A 19,957-nucleotide genomic window follows, 5' to 3' on the forward strand; every position below is an offset into this window, starting at 1 on the left:
GAAACCGGAAGTCGGAAGTAACTGCACTGGACGGGAGAGTCGGAGTCAGAGTAAGAAAACTACCACTTTCGTTTCATCAGGAAAACGTAACTTTGGACTTACTGAACTCTTGAACTCTCCAAACAGTGACGGAAGTATATACTTTTATCCTTATTTTTAAAGCACATTTTTATGTTGAAATAAATTGGATTTTTACTTTTGAACTAACCGGTTACCGAGTGAATGCTTCCAGTTGTCTACCCATTGGATCCCACGACTGCAAGGGGCTGATCCTCCCAGAGCCTGATAGTTTGTAGTGGTACTTCAACCACTCCACAATTGTGAGTTTGAAAATATTTCTTCTTTACTTAAAGTTTACCTCTCTCAACGTTATTGCACCAGGTCTGTGTCTCTTTATATATTTCTAGATTGGACTACCTGGGCAGACCTGTGCAAGTATAATATATTTTTTAATATTTTTCTTATTGGTGTATATTTATCTGCACAACGAATAGATATATGGTGTCTTCCCATTATGCATACACATATGCATTTATGTAGCTAACTGCATGACACGTTTGCATGTTTTGCACATTATATTGTATAAGAGAGATTCATTTTGCATGAATTATTTCATATTACATATACACACACACACACTGTGCTAACAAATGTATAGATTAGAAAAGCCTATAGGTTTGACTCCCATGTCAAGGCATTGACTGACAAAGAAAGCAGTAAACACTAGGGATCGACCGATTATCGGTTTTACCGATATTATCGGCCGATATTCGGTATTTTCAGCAATATCGGTATTGGCCAATATAGCTACCGATATTGCCGATAATACCTCCTAGGACCGCCAGGCTCATTGCAAGCCTGGCGGTCCAGGAGGGGCCGGCAGCAAGCGCTGACTTACCTTGCCAGCAGCTCCTGCAGCTCCCCAGTGTAAATCTCGCGAGACCCGCGGCCGCAGAGCATTGCCATGGGTTACCATGGCAACGCTCCGCGCGGCACTAAGGGCCGCGAGATTTACACTGGGGAGCTGCAGGAGCTGCTGGCAAGGTAAGTCAGCGCTTGCTGCCGGCCCCTCCAGTAATTAAACCACCGGACCACCAGGAAATACTATATCCCCCTTCCCTGGTAAGAAGCAGGGAGGGAGGACCGAAATAAAAAAAAAAAAAAAAAAATTTAAATATAAAAAAAATGTAAAATAATTAACATAAAAAAAATCCCCCCCCCATTTTACACAAATTACATCACTACACAAACACACACACTGCATTACATACACACACACTGCACTACACACACACACACACACACACTGCACTACACACACACACACAGCATTACACACACACACAGCATTACATACACACACACACAGCATTACATACACACACACACACAGCATTACATACACACACACACACACACAGCATTACATACACACACTCTGCATTATATACACACTACACAAACACACACTACACAAACACACACACTGCATTTACTATACACACACTACACAAACACACACTCTGCATTTACTATACACACACTACACAAACACACACTCTGCATTTACTATACACACACTACACAAACACACTCTGCATTTACTATACACACACTACACAAACACACACTCTGCATTTACTATACACACACTACACACACACACTCTGCATTTACTATACACACACTACACACACACACTCTGCATTTACTATACACACACTACACACACACACTGCATTCACTATATATACACACTACACAAACACTCACTGCATTCACTATACACTCTGCATACACTATATATACACACTACACAAATACACACTGCATACACTACACACACAGCTCCGCTGTCTAAATACACTTCATCCACTACATGTGGCATGTATATTTTGTGCATTTACCGTTAGAAATAGTTTATTTTTCAAAATGGTAAATGTACAGAATATCGGCAAGTTATCGGCTATCGGCCTGAAAGTTCAAACATTATCGGTATCGGTATCGGCTCTAAAAAATCAATATTGGTCGATCCCTAGTAAACACCTCCCACAAGAGGTCTCTCTGTTCTCCACCCATGCTCGGAGGTTGCCATGGAAACTACCCAGCAGGTGCTTCTAACTCTAGCTAGGGAGTATGGGAATGGAGTGACATCATGCTGGCAACGAAACCAGAAAGCCAACTACACGGACGAGATTTGCTCTGCTTGGGGATACATCCCAAGCAGGGCAAATCAAAGAAAGCAGCAGTAGGATTGGAGGACGGCCAGGAGGTGGGTGTTACACGAAAAATAACATCCACTAAGCTGCACTGGAACAGGGAAAAAGTGAGTAAATCTGTACTTTAAACACATTGCATAACGTAATAAGTAAACACCACCAACAGACAGGTATATGTACCGCCAAGGCAATTTAGAAATGGGGCATCTTAGGTTACCCTAACCAGATTAGATTGAAAACCAGCACAACATAATTCAGTAGAAATGCATACAAAAACTACAGTACACTTCTATAACTTTCTTCAGTAATGTGATTTGTATACCATACTAAGTCACTTAATATCTATATGGAGTTTGGTATTTTTGTTTGTAATAGAGTGTTCTGTGCGTCTTGCTGTACAATACAGATCCTTAAAAACAAAAATACTAAAGATAACGTTAAGTTAATCTAGTTCTGCTGCAAAGTGTAAATAATCAAATGAATGGACCAAGTACTCTGGCTGACAATGCTAACGCAAGCGGAGAGCTGGAGTCAATACTGAGATATAAACAGTGCAGGCAGAACCGGCTGAGAATGCATTGGTTATGTTAGATCTATAGCTGCCCACATGACAAATGAATATAGCTCTGCAGAGGATGTCATGTGTATGGCATCACAGCTTTTAAACGACCGCAGAAGTGAAGCAGCTCCATTCTTTGGCAATCCATAAGTGTTTCTCCAGAGGCCGCCACTTGCTTCTCCATGAAATATGACTCCATAAATCAGTCTGGGAAAGTGGCACTTGTGCACTTCATCATCTATCATTGCAGCGCAAGCTGCTGGGCAGGGCCTATCTAGAGAAAGACTTGTCACAGTTGGCATTGATAAAGTATGTGCTACTTACATACGAGATGTGCTAAGCTACAAAAAAAATGAAAAATAAGAAACCGCATCCTGCTGGTGTTAGCATGCTCGAGGCAGTGGCAGGAGCTTTAGCAGCTCTTCTTCAAAAGGCATAAAGCCAAAGCTCTTGCAACCTGCAGAAATTGGCTAAGCCTGCAGCCATGAGCTCCTTTAAGTTGAAACATCTTCAAAGTATTGCTATCTAACTGTAGGGCACAGCAGCTGCCACCCCAGATTTCATCCTATATGCTTTTGGCAGCTCTCAGCTCGAGATCCGAGGCAGGAGAGAGAGAGCGAGAGAAAAAAAATAGAGCGGTAAACCAAGGATGCAAGAAAGAATGAGTGAGCAATATAACGAGAGGAGGGGGAGCAAGAGGGAAAGTATGCAAAAGGGATAATACAAAATGTGCTTCTTTATTATTTTATTACAGACACTGGTCATGTGTGATTTTGCTAATCCTTTGAGCACACTTGCCAAAAGTCAAGTACAACTGTAAGGTGCCATTTTCTCCTCCAATACCAATACAATGTACCATTATACTCTCCCCATGAAAAAAAGAGACTGTTTCAACACGGTGGGGTGAATTAAATGCTTGGCATGCATTTTCATGTTTTTCAGTTAGAAGCAGCAATCAGATGCCATTTCATCTGGCAATAAATGTGCTACTGATGTTAACAAAGGAAAGCTGCAGAGCTGAGAATATATTTGCTTCTATACGATACTTTATTAATGAACATTATATATTAAATGCACCGCTATATTCCTGTAGAGAATTCTGTTTAAGGTGCACATGGTGATCAGCTAATAATTCGGACACTCCGTAAAGGTCACCAAGTGAATCCACAAGCCGCTGTTTAAACCCCCAAACTAATCCACCTGCTCTAGGACAGTACAGGGCTCCTAGTGGAGTTAGGTATAACACACAGTTGCAAAAATGCATATTATATGCTTACAATTCGGTGTACTGCTCAGGACAATGATTCGAGTCTGCACACAAAGCATATCAGAGAGGGGGAAATTAAGATTTTTTTTTAATTCTTCTATAGTATTCAAATGCTGCCTTCATTAAGCTTGTTTAATTAGAATCCAGCTGCTAATTTGCAAGTCAATACCAGAGGGTGCAGGACAGCCTTCCTTTGAATATTGTCCCTGTGATCTACTCTCTGCACACACACTGCCATCCTTCAGTAGCCTCTGCGAGCTTTTCTGACAATTAGTGCAGGAGAAGCTGTATTGATCTTGACAGGGAAAATATTAATCTTCTCCCCGTTTTAATGAGCCATAATCTTCAAGGGGGTTTTATTCTCTTGCTCGCTGTGGCAATGCACGACAATGGGTATTCTTGGCCACATCCCGCATAACAACTAAATGCAAATAAGACTGCTTATGTCTGGGAAGATACCACTTTGCCCTTCACAGAAGATATCAAACTGGTTACAAGTTATCCTTTGTAAACAGAATCTGCAATTTAAAATTATTACTCTTTAATAACCCTGCACTGAGAAGGAATCCATCCTAAGCATGTTCTGATCAAAAGATGTGTGAATCAGTTTCATTATATTTTTCATTAGCCTCAATCAAGTTTTGCTAGCTGTCAGAAAAGTCCTATTTATTTAAGCGGCTTCTTAATAATATGCTATCCAATGCCAGTGTGTGATGGAAATATTTTGGGTGCTGTGATGAGTTTTGTGTTACATACAATCAAGACAACTCCTGTCAGTCTTTGGGGAGGTGGCAAACACATGAGGGCAGAGACACTGTGTCAAAGGAGCCAGAACAATGAAAAAATTGCACAATGCATACATACAAAGCTAATTAAAGCGGTCTCTAACACACAGAGCAAATGTCATTCTGAGAAACATGATTGCCACTTAATTTATAGCAAATTATCAATGGTACTATGTAATAACTTTAGAACAATAATAAACATAAAATTGAATAGGGTATTAAAATAGCTTACGTCAGTCTGATACCCCATCTAGATAGGACAAGAATGAGCTAAAACTAGCTCGAGATCTGAGCAAGGCCCCACCAAAGGGCAAGCTACTCATTCTCTTGCATCATGATTTTTTTGGTCTCTCCATGCATTGAAGTGTTACTACAAGCATCATAACTACGACAGCTGTGAGGAGTATCCTGGCCCAGTAATGGGGCAAACTAGCAACAGTTTGCCTCCTTACCTGGGTCTCAGCCAGGCTACTGGTCTCCTCTCAGCGCTGTGGATGCATTTCTGCCGAGGCTGATGCAGTTGCCTTTCAAGGCTGAAAGCATCAACTTAATAGCACATGGACTGGCAACATAGTTATCTTGGAAATATACAGTACAGTAACTTGGAAATATACAGGCTACCACTGTATGGATAAAATGGGATGCATCTTAAAGGAACAATTCAAAAACCTAAAGCACTTGATGCTGATATGCTGTGTGTGTGAGAACTCTTTTTTTCATTGTACAAAAAGCGCAGATTTCAATAAAAATCTGCACTTTTATAAAGTAACCTTGTTACAACACCTTGTTAGACAACTGGTCCTCTTATCGACTGGTTTGTTAAGCTCAGTGAAGCTCAACTCCAGAGGCAGGAATTTGTTCAGAGGACCTACCTTGCATTGACTTCTTATTGAGCTGCATTGGGAAGTCTGTTATTGCTGGGTTAGAAACACCTGACCCCCCTCTGAAATTAAATACATGCATGTTTCCTTCAGAGTATAACTACTAAATAGTGATTATCCTTTTTTGGGCAGCAGGGTGTCCCAAATGCCATGTGGGCTCAGACTGATCAAAGAAGAGTGCTAAAAGTTGCTTTGCTATTCTGACCCAGAATTAGACCAATACACTGATACATTATATTCAAATAACAGATGCACTGAACTTTTATTTTGTACCTTATAGGATATAGGTTTTATAGCACCAAACTTTATATCAATGTACATTTTCCTGTGATCAAATCCCCAGAATAAACATCTGTTTTAATTCCCTAGTAAAGTCAAGATAGCCTACTCTCTCCATAAAACGGCTCGTCTTTCAGCTGGAGAGGCAATTGAGTCTAATACAGGGAAATTTGAACAAAAGGAAATTGTAGCATACATAACTAAGGTCAGTCAACAATTTTTCTTCTTCTTAGAACAATCCTATTTGTTATGCGACAAATTCAAGCACTCGGTCATGTGCATGGGGTGCACAATGCTATGAAGATGCAAATTTCAACCAGCAAGGAGGAGTATGGGTAAAATTAAAATCTCCACGTGCTGTCTAGATTTCGCTTTTGTTAGCGGTACTCTAGTTATGTAAATATATGCTGAGCTTGGCTACATAAATCTAAAGTCTACATTTCTATTAAACACAAGTGTAAAAATAACTTCCTATGTGTGTGCGCTATATAAATAAAAGAAACATAAAAAAAGAAGAATTGGACATCTGGCAATTTTTTCCCCGTTTTGCCAAAAGAGGTCTTATAAACATATAGTTCAAGTTATACCTTGGTAAGCACACATCAAACTGCTCTAAAAATACACCACCACCAGTATTATATTATTAAGATATTTAAATGCAATTTATTGTAAAAACATGCAATTATGTTTTATTCCAAAGATGCTTATTTAAGAACTAGTGAGATTATTTTCCCTTTTACCATGTTTGGAATGCCGCTTTATTTTTATGTATGTGTAATAAATATGTATACATAGAGGTACACAAACTCAAACATTTTTCCCCTTTCACATACCAGCTACGTAAACAGCCAGTTCTTAGCTTGTGAACTCCCACTGTTCTGGACTTCCCCAGCTAGACTTGTTGCAAAATAATATCTGATCATACGCAGGCATGGCACCAAACTACTCATGCAAGCGGGCTTGTTCAAAGCACAGCTCAATAGTGTTATACAAGGTGAATATCTAAGAACTTTCAGATAGGGGAATCAATTCTAGCTGTGCAGAGACTTTTTAAATAAAGGAGGTGCTCCATTGACCATTACTGGCTAGACCCACTGAAACCTTCACACAGGAGGCATTAAGATATTGATCCATATTGATTACAAGGGGTATGTGTGACAGCTTGTCTTCATGATGCGACTTAACTGAGCAGTAACAATTGCTCACAAGACTGCTAATTTATGTGGTCAATAGAAGATAGGGTCTTTGTGAGAAAGATATGCAATGTCATTTCATGCCCTGGGCTGCCTTATCGAACAGCCTCCACTGCTCATTCCGCTAACCAGAACTGCTATGGTTTGCACTTGACCTGAATAAGAGCATTGGTCTTAAAGTAAAACACACATTATATAATATCAGTTTCTATATAAACACATTGTGTGTGCATCCAGGGCACCAATTACCAAAAATATTTAAGCCCAGTTCCAGAACAACAACATAATTCACAATCCAAATATTCACTACAGACCCCATGTACATGATGACATTATTCATAGAAACATAGAATGTGACGGCAGATAAGAACCATTCGGCCCATCTAGTCTGCCCAGTTTTCTAAATACTTTCATTAGTCCCTGGCATTATCTTATAGTTAGGATAGCCTTATGCCTATCCCACGCATGCTTAAACTCCTTTACTGTGTTAACCTCTACCACTTCAGCTGGAAGGCTATTCCATGCATCCACTACCCTCTCAGTAAAGTAATACTTCCTGATATTATTTTTAAACCTTTGTCCCTCTAATTTAAGACTATGTCCTCTTGTTGTGGTAGTTTTTCTTCTTTTAAATATAGTCTCCTCCTTTACTGTGTTGATTCCCTTTATGTATTTAAATGTTTCGATCATATCCCCCCTGTCTCGTCTTTCCACCAAGCTATACATGTTAAGATCCTTTAACCTTTCCTGGTAAGTTTTATCCTGCAATCCATGAACCAGTTTAGTAGCCCTTCTTTGAACTCTCTCTAAGGTATCAATATCCTTCTGAAGATATGGTCTCCAGTACTGTGTACAGTACTCCAAGTGAGGTCTCACCAGTGTTCTGTACAATGGCATGAGCACTTCCCTCTTTCTACTGCTAATACCTCTCCCTATACAACCAAGCATTCTGCTAGCATTTCCTGCTGCTCTATTACATTGTCTGCCTACCTTTAAGTCCTCAGAAATAATCACCCCTAAATCCCTTTCCTCAGATGTTGAGGTTAGGACTCTATCAAATATTCTGTACTCTGCCCTTGGGTTTTTACGTCCAAGATGCATTAGCTTGCACTTATCCACATTAAATGTCAGTTGCCACAACTCTGACCATTTTTCTAGTTTACCTAAATCATTTGCCATTTGGCTTATCCCTCCTGGAACATCAACCCTGTTACATATCTTAGTATCATCCGCAAAAAGACACACCTTACCATCAAGACCTTCTGCAATATCACTAATAAAAATATTAAAGAGAATGGGTCCAAGTACAGATCCCTGAGGTACCCCACTGGTGACAAGCCCAAGCTTTGAATATACTCCATTGACTATAACCCTCTGTTGCCTGTCACTCAGCCACTGCCTTACCCATTCAACAATATTGGAATCCAAACTCAAAGATTGCAGTTTATTGATAAGCCTTCTATGTGCAACAGTGTCAAAAGCCTTACTGAAATCTAGGTGAGCAATGTCTACTGCACCACCCTGATCTATAATTTTAGTTACCCAATCAAAAAAATCAATAAGATTAGTTTGGCATGATCTCCCTGAAGTAAACCCATATTGTCTCTGATCTTGAAATCCATGTGTTTTTAGATGTTCAACAATCCTATCCTTTAACATGGTTTCCATCACTTTCCCCACTACTGAAGTAAGGCTTACTGGCCTATAGTTGCCCGACTCCTCCCTATTACCTTTCTTGTGAATGGGCACAACATTCGCTAACTTCCAATCTTCTGGGACTACTCCTGTTAACAATGATTGGTTAAATAAATCGGTTAATGGTTTTGCTAGTACACCACTATGCTCTTTTAATAGCTTTGGGTGTATTCCATCAGGTCCCAATGACTTATTTGTCTTTACTTTTGACAGTTGAAATAGAACCTCTTCCTCTGTAAACTCACGTCTAATAAATTACTAATTTATCCTTTTTTTTAACGGAGGTCCCTTTCCTTCATTTTCAGCTGTAAATACCGAACAAAAATATTAATTGAGGCAGTCAGCTAGACCTTTATCCTCATCTACATACCTTCCTTCTTTTGTTTTTAATCTAACTAATCCTTGTTTTACTTTTCTTTTCTCATTTATGTATCTAAAAAAAGTTTTGTCCCCCTTTTTTACTGACTGTGCTATTTTCTCTTCTGTGTGGGATTTGGAAGCTCTTATAACTTGCTTAGCCTCTTTCTGCCTAATCTTATAGGTCATTCTGTCTTCCTCACTCTGGGTTTTTTTATAATTACTAAATGCTAACTTTTTGTTTTTTACTATTTTGGCCACATCTGCGGAGTACCACAGTGGTTTCTTGAATTTTTTGCTTTTACTGACAAGCCTAATGCAATTTTCTGTTGCCTTCAGTAGTGCAGCTTTTAAATAATCCCATTTCTTTTGGACTCCATTTAAGTTGCTCCAGTCTGATAATGACTCCTTTACACATATTCTAATTTTAGAAAAGTCTGTTTTTCTAAAGTCTAAAACTTTTGTTTTTGTGTGGTGTGACTCAGTCACTGTTCTTATGTTAAACCACACTGACTGATGATCACTGGATCCTAAACTTTCACCTACAGTAATATCTGATACCAAATCTCCATTTGTTAACACTAAATCTAGTATGGCCTCTTTACGAGTTGGCTCCTCAACGACTTGTTTTAGAGACAATCCCAGTAGGGAGTTTAGAATATGTGTGCTTCTGGCACAAGTAGCTATTTTTGTTTTCCAATTCACATCAGGAAGATTAAAGTCACCCATGATGATAACTTCCCCATCATTGTTATTTTAGCTATTTCTTCAACTAGTAGATTATCTAACTCTTCAATTTGTCCTGGGGGCCTATAAATCACACCTACACGAATTACTGTGTGATTACCAAATTCTAACGTAACCCAAATGGACTCTATGTTCGTCTCACTAACCTTTATTAGGCTAGATTTTATGCTATCCTTCACATACAGGGCCACCCCTCCCCCTTTCTTGCCTTCCCTGTCTTTTCTATATAAAGAGTACCCAGGTATTGCTATGTCCCAGTCATTTTTTTCATTATACCATGTCTCCGTAACAGCGACTAAATCTACACTATCAGTTGCCATTATTGCCACAAGTTCATGGATCTTATTCCCTAAACTGCGAGCATTTGTAGACATGACTCTAAGCTTATCATTTTTTAACACACTTGCTACAGGCACCTTCTGTCCTTGTTTTGGGGGACAATTGGATTGATGTTTTATCACCCTTTTGCCCCCCCCCCCCCTAGTTTAAATACATCCTAGCAAAACCTCTGAACTGCTCACTGAGAACATTACACAATATAACAATACACAATATACAGTGCATTCAGAACCCTTCATTTTGCCACTTTTTTATGTTGCAGTTTAAATTACCATTTGTTTATATCAAACTATACAGGAAAACGGATTCATTAAGCTAAAGTTGTTTCGGTGCCTTTTAATTAATGTTCTTGTAATGGAATGTAATTTCCAATTAACGAAAAAAAATTAAAGGCATATATTTAACAATTGTGTGTGCCAGGAACAAGAGACATCTGGGTTATTACAGGACAAATGTAGAAGATTTACCCAAATTCAATATATCCTGTGCAGTTATTTTCTCAGACTGGATAAAACTTATATTCCCATTAATGCAACTTGGGGTGTGGTATAAGCATTCAGCACAGGTTTATTCAAAGACCCAAATAATAAGTGTGCTCAGAGCAAATACTCTGGATAACATTTTGGGTTGGGATTGATACCACAGGGAATAATGATCCTGTCGGGCAGAACAAATTCCATAAAGTTTTGACTACAGCGCTGAACTAATCACCTTTGGAATGTGACAAATGCTATCAGAAACATGTACGTGAACAACAATAAAAAGATACATTATTATACCTCCATGTCTGGTTTATAGCGATCCTCAAACACCGCCATTGCAGCCAAAGAACCAGAACCTGAAAAATAGTAGATTCAATTTATTATATTTTTCAACCTTTTAAAACACATTAATACCTTTCCCAAATATTATATGGACTTAATTATTAAGAACACTTTAAAAGTATATGTTGTTGTATTACAGAAAGTGAATGTCCCTAACCTAGAAAAGAAAGTAAATCAACACTTACTAGTGCTAGAGATTCTATTTAAACAAAAAAAAAAAGTGATGATCTATCACTCAAATCACACGATCTATCTTCAATTCTATAGGCAATTTCCATTGAGGGCTCCCCAATTAATCTTAACCTGTAAATGACCAAGGTTTTTTTTTCCTGATGCCACCCATTTGAGGCCAAGCCTTCCAGTCAGTCTGGGGCCATTCAGGGTGGTCCATGGTAACCCCTGCTGGCACATTTACTGCAGAACTGTCTAAGCCGTCATTGAGAGTTAAATACTTACACTGCATGACAGCATTTAAGGGGTTAAACGGACACACAAAGCCCCAACAACTTTAGCTCAAAGTTGTTTTTGTGTATCGATCATTTCCCCACAGACTAACTAAATATGTATTTTTCTGCCCTAGCCACACCGTGCATGGTTGTAAATCACACAGCCTCCATGAAAAAAATTATTTAAATTTCCATCAGCTTTTACAGCACCTTCATCACCCACATGCTTAGTCAAGAGCCTCAGTCATATTACAACATAATGACAAATGGCCAAAGACTCACAATGACCTCTCACATGGCAGGTAACAACCTGTTTAAAGGAGCACTATAGGGTCAAGAACACAAACATGTATTCCTGACCCTATAGGGTTAAAACCACCATCTAGCCACCGTGGTCCGCTCATGCCTCCCTAAATATAGTAAAATCGTACTTGTATTCAAGTCTGACGTTGCTTACTTTGTCCCTGTTTCCTTTAGACCTGCCCACTGCCTGCTGACATCAGCAGAAGTGGTAGCCTGATCCAATCACAATGCTTCCCCATAGCATTGGCTGAGACTGACAAGGAGGCAGAACAGGGGCAGAGCGAGCATAATTCAAACTCAGCCCTGGCCAATCAGCGTCTCCTCATAGAGATGAATTGAATCAATGAATCTCTATGAGGAAATCTCTGTCTGCATGCAGAGGGAGGAGACACTGAATGGTTGGATGCATTTTAGGAAGCCATGGCCCAGGAAAGATCTCTAACAGCCATCTGGGGAGTGGCCAGTGAAGTTATCACTAGGCTGTAATGTAAACACTGCATTTTCTCTGAAAAGACAGTGTTTACAGCAAAAAGCCTGAAGGTGATGATGATGATGATGATGATGAATGATTTTACTCACCAGAACAAATTCAGTAAGCTGTAGTTGTTCTGGTGACTATAGTGTCCCTTTAAGTTCAAATGAGTCCAAAGTGGAAGTCCTCCTTGCAGCAGGATAAGGGCTCTAAACAGAAAGCCAAAGTTGTAAACATTAATGTCTGAGAATAGACCAGTCAAAGCAAAGACCTTATTCAGACCAAGAATGGAAACCCTTATTGTTTAGGCCAATCATCTTTATCCAAGTTCAAAACTCATGCAGACTTGCCACAAACAAACAGTCTCACAGCTGTGATTGCAGTCAAAAACAGTTTTACACTGTTCAGTCATAACTACCTGCCCAACATATATGACCCCTTAATGACCCCTGTTAAAACAGCTATGATGTGTTGAGGCATGGAGTCCACAAAACCTTTGAACATTTCATGGTATTTGGCACAAAGATATTGGCAGCAGATACTTTAAGTCCTGCAAGTTGCAAGGTGGTACTGATACCGGAGAAACTGACGGAAGCCAAGCACAGAGAGATGGACACAGGTTTCTTCAGGAAGGAAGAGATTCTTTATTGGATCACCGATCGGGACTCAGAGGGACTAGCGTCACCAAAATACAGCAAAGTCTGAGTCCTGAATACATAGAGTACATTCCTTATATAGCACTGTAGCTCCTCCCACAATTAACTACACCCACACATACCCTTAACCTATTTAATGAATAGAGTCTAAACTCATCCATCCGGTCTAACCACGTGGCTCATCTGATACAAAGGAGAGGGACGCGTAATTCCAGTTCTTACATTCCTGCACCTGGTCAGTACAGTGATGACAGTATCTTAGCTACGTGTTATTAACTAACTGATACTACAAACACATATACATACATATGCCTTGTGGCAATCTTAGCCTGCTAAACTTGTATTTTACTGGAATTACATCAGTACTTCCATGCATAAGATTTGCTGTTCCAGCACAACACAAAGATGCTCAAGCCGATTGAGATCTGGGGAATTTGGAGGCCAAGGCAACACCTTGCACTCTGTCATGTGCCAAGCTATTCTTGAACAAATTTTGAAGTGTGGCAGGGTGCATTATTCTGTTGAAAGAGGACACTCCCATCACGGAACACTATTGACAAGAAGTGGTGTATGTGGCTTGCAACAATCTCTAGGTAGGTGGTATGTGTCAAGGTAACATGAACTCCAGTACCCAAGGTTTCCCAGAGCATAACTGGCTAGCCTTTGCTATCTATGTGCATCAATGAACCTTGGGCGCTGATGACCTTGACCCCAGTTCACCGGTTGTCCATCTTTGCACCACTACTGGTAGGTATAAACCAATACCTACCAGTAGTGATGCACAAGACTTGCCATTTTGGAGATGCCAGACCCAGTTGTCTAGCCATCATTTGGCCCTTGTCAAAGTCACTTAGATATTTTTCCTTTCCCATTTTCCTGCTTCCAACATATGAAATTCAAGAGCTGAGTGCTCACTTGCTTCCCAATATATCCAACCCATTGGCTGGTGAGACTGTAAAAATATAATTGATTTAAGGTTTAAAGTACTTGTTCAGTATACGGTGTAAAAAACCCCAATAAATCCAGTTTTAGGGGATGGGAAGGAAGGTGAAAAGAACGGAGGGAAGGGAAGGGAGGAGAAGGAAGGAAAGCTTAAAGGGGGATGAGAAGGAAGAAAGAGAAAAAGGACAGATGGGGAGGAAGAAGACTTATGTTTCATTGTTGATATTCCGTGTTTAAAATATTGAGCAGAAAAGGGCATGTCTGATTGTTTTTTTTATTTAACATTGGGTGGTAATTCACAAAAGGTCAGAGGTCTTGCAGAAGAAACCAAAGGGGGTGTTATGGTTTTGTTACGAGTCAGATGAAAGGCTTTGGGATCATACAGTTATACAATATACACAAGGAGTGAAAAAAAAATTAGGACATAGAAATAATATAATCAGGGCTAAGGCAACAAGGCTCCAGGGATAGTTCCCTCTCTGCTAAGCCTTTCGGTAAACAGATGTGTTGCTCATTCCTCTTTTGTTGGCACAACACGAAGTGTAAAAATCTGTCTTGTACCAGCTTAACAGTAATTTGAAAGAACATTGTACAGTGTATAGACCAAGATTTAAGCGACATGGTTTAAATACTTATGGTTTACAAAAAGGAAACAGACCCTTACCAAAATTTCTGTATGCACTAGAAAAAGGCTCATTGTACCATCATTATGTTTGAAATATACTTTTAAAAATGCAGTGTTATTCTTTTTACATATTGAAAGAATTTTCAAATACATGAAAATTGTACAAAGCTGTGGATTTGATTCTCATTATAGAACTATTATTTACAAATGAATAAAGGGCCTGGTAATACTTCAATACCACTTAATTTAGCTGAAGTGGTCTTGGTGCCTACAGTGTCTCTTTAAATCAACTGATGTTATAGAAGCGGGGTGTCATAAATAGCAGAAGCTGTGCCTGAAAGTGAAAGGTGCAGGTTGTCTGAGAATAATGTGATCGCAAGGTCCTTGCGAGGGCCTCATGATCACAGACAGAATAGCCGTCCATAGCAGTGCCAGCAGGGAGTGTGTCTGGAATGACACGTAGTCCCCCTGCTGCCTGAAATAAATTAAAATAAAGATAAAAACAATGTAAAATAAAACTATATATATATATATATATATATATATATATATATATACACACACACACAAAAGTATATTTTAATATTAATATATATACATATTAATCAAAATACACGTAGAATATTAAATATATCATTTTATATATATATATATATATACAAAATATATAAATACGTTAAAAAGGAATAAAAATAAATATATATGTAATTTCGTTCTAACTGTATTTTGATAATATATATATTCATATCAAAATGCACTTAGAACGAATATATATCTATATACATATGTATATATCACCTAATATATTTATATATACATACACACACCGGCGAGTTTTGAAGTAAAGGGAGTATGGCCCACCCTGGGGGACAGGCACGCACCCATATACTTCGCTCGTTTTACTGTTGTACTTATCACTGGGGATACGCCCCGAGGAGTAATGGTGACTCTATTTCCTAACATCGTGCTCCAATTAATTCGGCTATATGACTCTGAGATGCTATATGACTATCAATAGGCAACATTAGCTGCTGTGCCATATCTACAATTTGTTTATTTGCCATTCTATTTCAGACTTCATCTACTATATGTTTTGATGTATAGCTCCTCTCTGTTTCGATTTAGATGCCTGTTCTGTCTTATTGTCAGATTGATTCAAATGCCTGCTCTGCCTTTATATTTTTCTATATTCCATTTATGGGTATATGGGCATTATATTTAGATAGTGCATTAGATTGGGCATTTTTCCGGGTTTTACCCATTATATATATTGTGTATATGCCCCTTAAGCTGTGCTTTCGTTTTATTTTATGTAATTTTAGTTGCTAGGGACGCTTTGGTCACATAGCAACGTTCTCCCAATCAAGCTGCATTTCGGCCGATCACGTGACGCGGTAATGACGCCGTCGCCACGTGATGACGTCACGCACGCACACGTGACTGACGGCGGAACCCGCGCGTTTTTTGGACTGGGCAGACAGGGAGTAGGAGTTTATTCCGGTGGTGGGTAAGTTAATTGCTGATTCTCATATTTGTATATATGTGTGTATTTGGCTCTGTATGTGTTCGTCCTGATGAAAGTATGTGAGTAGCAGACTGAAACGTCGATTTTTTACTTTAACAATTAAAAGTTAAATTTTATATTGGAGTCCTGAGAGTGCTATCCTTTCCACATTTATTTACATTTTGCTGGACAAGCACCGGGCAAGTATATTTCTAAGTATATGGAGTGCAAGATTTTTTTCTATTTTTACATACACACACCTATATATAAATAAGATAAAAATAAATTATATATATATATATATATATATATATATATATATATATATATTTATTTTTATTTATTTATTAGTTATTTATTTCCAGGTCCCAGCTCTCAATGTTCCCGGTCTTTTTGTGCTCCAGTGAACAATCTCCAACCAAAATATATATACCTAGTAGAGAGCACTCTGGAGTCTTGATAAAGTAAATTCAAACTGCTGCTTTATTAAGCAAATACAGTGATAAACACAATAGTTTGTGACTAAGTGCCATCATGAGGGTAATTTTTATTCCTGGGCTACCATACGGTCTCAAAGGCAACGTAACCAATCTGTCGAATTTCAATGTGAAAAAAAATGGCCCCGTAACTTCCCAAAACACCATAAAACCTGTACTTAGGGGGTACAGTTTTACATGTGAGACATCGCTGAATACAAATATGTGTATTTTATTGCAGTAAAAGCTAACAGTATTATGACATTCATGTCATGCAGTACTAAAAAAAAAAAAAAAAAAAAAAAAAAAATAATCCTAATTTCTCATTTTTTTTTACATTTTATTAATATTAAATTGTGTTTCATAGCTAAATATTTGATGTTAAATGAAAACCCTATTTCTCCTGAATAAAATGATATATAAAAAGTGTGGGTGCACTTCATATGAAAGAGGTGAATTATGGTTTAACAGACATATAGTCAAATTTTAAGTTTTGTTTACGTTCTATTTTGATCAAAACGTGTACATTTCGCTCAGTCCTTAAGGGGTTAAAAAAAAAACAGCAAAGCAGGGCATGCAAATATTTAGCTGCATATATGTATGCATATAAAGTGATCCAATAAAGGTGAAGTGAGAATATTGAAAAAGAACTATATATTATTATTATTATTATTATTGCCATTTATATAGCGCCAACAGATTCCGTAGCGCTTTACAATATTTTGAGAGGGGGGGATGCAACAATAAGACAATTACAAGAAAACTTACAGGAATAATAGGTTGAAGAGGACCCTGCTCAAATGAGCTTACAGTCTATAGGAGGTGGGGTATTAGAAACATTAGGATAGGAAATATCAAGTAGGAGTGAAGCAGAGCTGGAGGAGAGAGCAAAGCACTATCCCATAGGAGAGCAAGAGACAGGTATGTAAGGGAGAGATTACTCTGGGAGGCCATATAAGACATTAAGACGTGTGTTTTTATAAATAAGGCTGTGTGTTTGTGTAAAAATGTACATTTATACTGTTTGTGTATATATACACACACAAACAGTATAAATGTACATTTAAAAAAACACAAACAAGATCAATCTCCTGAAAAAACCATTCACACCTGGAAACTCTAAATAGCTTTCTTATGTTTTACTGAGGAAACTGCAATTCAGCATCATCAAAAAATAAAGAAATACAAATCTACGGTAGTTTTCTTTTAGCTCAAAAAGACAAAATTATACAATAAAAAAAATAAAAAAAATCTTTAGACACCCTTGACAATGTGCTGGAATGCAGCTGCACTGGCGAAAAAATAAAGTTGTGTCTAATTTTTTATTCCAATTAAAAGATCCCTTTGGCATTTATTACTTTTTAACTTGTTTTGCATAGCTCTATCTATTTAGCTGGGTCACAGAGAGAGCTATATTTTCCATTTAAGATGATTTGTGTGCAGCGCTTGACCACCTCAATGGTTTAACGCGAGGATAGAGGAGGCGATTAAACTGTTTCAAATGAGGAGTCCTGCTGATTCCATCAAATCTGCAGAATGTATAATAGGAGGAGAGACGCTGGCTATGACAGCACTGTGAGGATATACAGACTAGCCTGGTCTCAACCATTTAAGGAGGCCCAATTAGAGATCAAATTTAAAGGGTAGGGACTGCGGATTTACAGACACAAATCAATGAGCGTGGTAATCCCAATGAATATGACAGATACTGCTGTTACAGGATATCGCTACGGTTTAGGATCATTACCCTTACAGAGGCTCATACATCACCACTAAAGCTGGAGCAGGTTTTAGCTGTGTACCAAGCAATGGCTTGTCGTACATGCAGTGGGCAATGAGAGTCCATTATAGTGGGTTATTTATTCAGAGCGAAGCTGGGAAACTTCAGGGGTTTAAAATGCGTGTCCTGCAGAATTTTATATCTGCAAAACAAACACCACTTTAACCAGATGCTGCCAGAATACCATACAATATTGTTTGTTTGTTTTTTTTCTGAGATGGAAGTACAGGAATTGGAAAAACAAGACAAAATGCAATAATGTGTGGGGGGGGGGGGGAATTTGAAAACAAACCTAAAAATATACAAGGCACAACTTTAAAAATGTTTTGAGATGAATGGAAATGCACAATGAAAAGAAGAGAAATTGATTAGCAATAAATTTGCCTTGGCTTCATAGTATCATGCTAACCGTAATGATGCACGCTGGGCCCTCTGGCGATAAACAAATTAAACACTGGCAATCCAAAGCACATATGAAGCAGGGCTTTCCTATCCCGTTTCTCCTGAGGTTAGTTACAATGTGCTGTGTTGGTGGCCTCAGTAGATAAGAGAAATGTTATTTGAATGTCCAGTAAAGAACTCCCCCTACTGGTAAGTTAATAAGAAAGTAAAAAAAAAAAAAGAAATGAAAATGCACTTCCAGAAAGAGATCACAATTTACTATCCCAGCTGTTTATAAACAGATATTCCAGTTTTATTTACAATGGGTGGCCATAAGTATATTGGGGCTACAGAAACATGAGACAATCTTTTTGCAATAGGTATGTCCTGGTGTCTTGTATTACTAGAATTATTATGAAGCCAGTATATCACAGATAACAGGCATCCGAGCATTTATGCCAACTCTGAAGTATTCATCCACAAAGCACAGCTTAGTTATAAGGGCCCACTAGTGCAGCCCAAATTTATTCAATGAGCATTCAAAGTACAGACGCTTCGGGACCCTGTCCCTTTATCATTGATCAATAAAAGCTGCGCTTTGTGGATCAATACTTTGGATTGCTATATTTTGCTTTCTGTTGAGGCTACAGTAGCTTATTTACACAATAGTTGCACTAGGTTACACGATTTTCCTTTTGGTATTGTGCTATACTACACTCAGATCATATTTTTGCTTCATACCAACTCTTAACAAGGCCCCAGAAACCCTACACATCTATTTTTTTTAAACTTCTTACAAAATATATCTCTTTATTTGATGATCTGTTTTTTTCCTCCTGCACTACAAAAAAGTTTTTTTTTTTTTTGTTTTTTTTTATGAATGGGGAGCTACTTATTGGTTTAGAGTGTCAACAGACCACTCTAGCCAATCAGCAGCGACCCTGGCATTTCGCACTTCCAGTAACTCCAATTCAGAAGGTTAGTGCTGTCTGGGGGTCCTGGATTTTGGCACTGAAATCAACCTTTGTTCGAGAATGGTTTACCCCTTAACGTAAGAGTGCACCCAGGGACATCCTGGCACCATAACAACTTCAATTAAATTAAGCATTTCATTTAGTTTTTAAGAAACTGACTCAGCCGCCTAGACATTACTATTAGCCCCTTATCAAAATCTCTGAAATCTTTTCGCTTGCCCATTTTTCCTGCTTCCAACACATGAAACTCAAA

The 19,957-nt window shown here is 38.4% G+C and overlaps 1 protein-coding gene across 1 annotated transcript in view; it reads right to left on the reverse strand.

The window, feature by feature from the left end:
• PSMB7 (proteasome 20S subunit beta 7) overlaps positions 1 to 19,957 on the reverse strand; it is an 83,973-nt gene that overhangs the window by 19,837 nt on the left and 44,179 nt on the right. The window contains exon 6 of the mRNA XM_063432362.1: positions 11,101 to 11,159. Within this exon, the coding sequence (XP_063288432.1) occupies positions 11,101 to 11,159 (59 nt within the window). The remainder of the gene's footprint in view (positions 1 to 11,100; positions 11,160 to 19,957) is intronic.

This window comes from Pelobates fuscus, chromosome 9, assembly GCF_036172605.1.
Source record: "Pelobates fuscus isolate aPelFus1 chromosome 9, aPelFus1.pri, whole genome shotgun sequence".
Taxonomy (NCBI): Eukaryota; Metazoa; Chordata; class Amphibia; order Anura; family Pelobatidae; genus Pelobates; species Pelobates fuscus.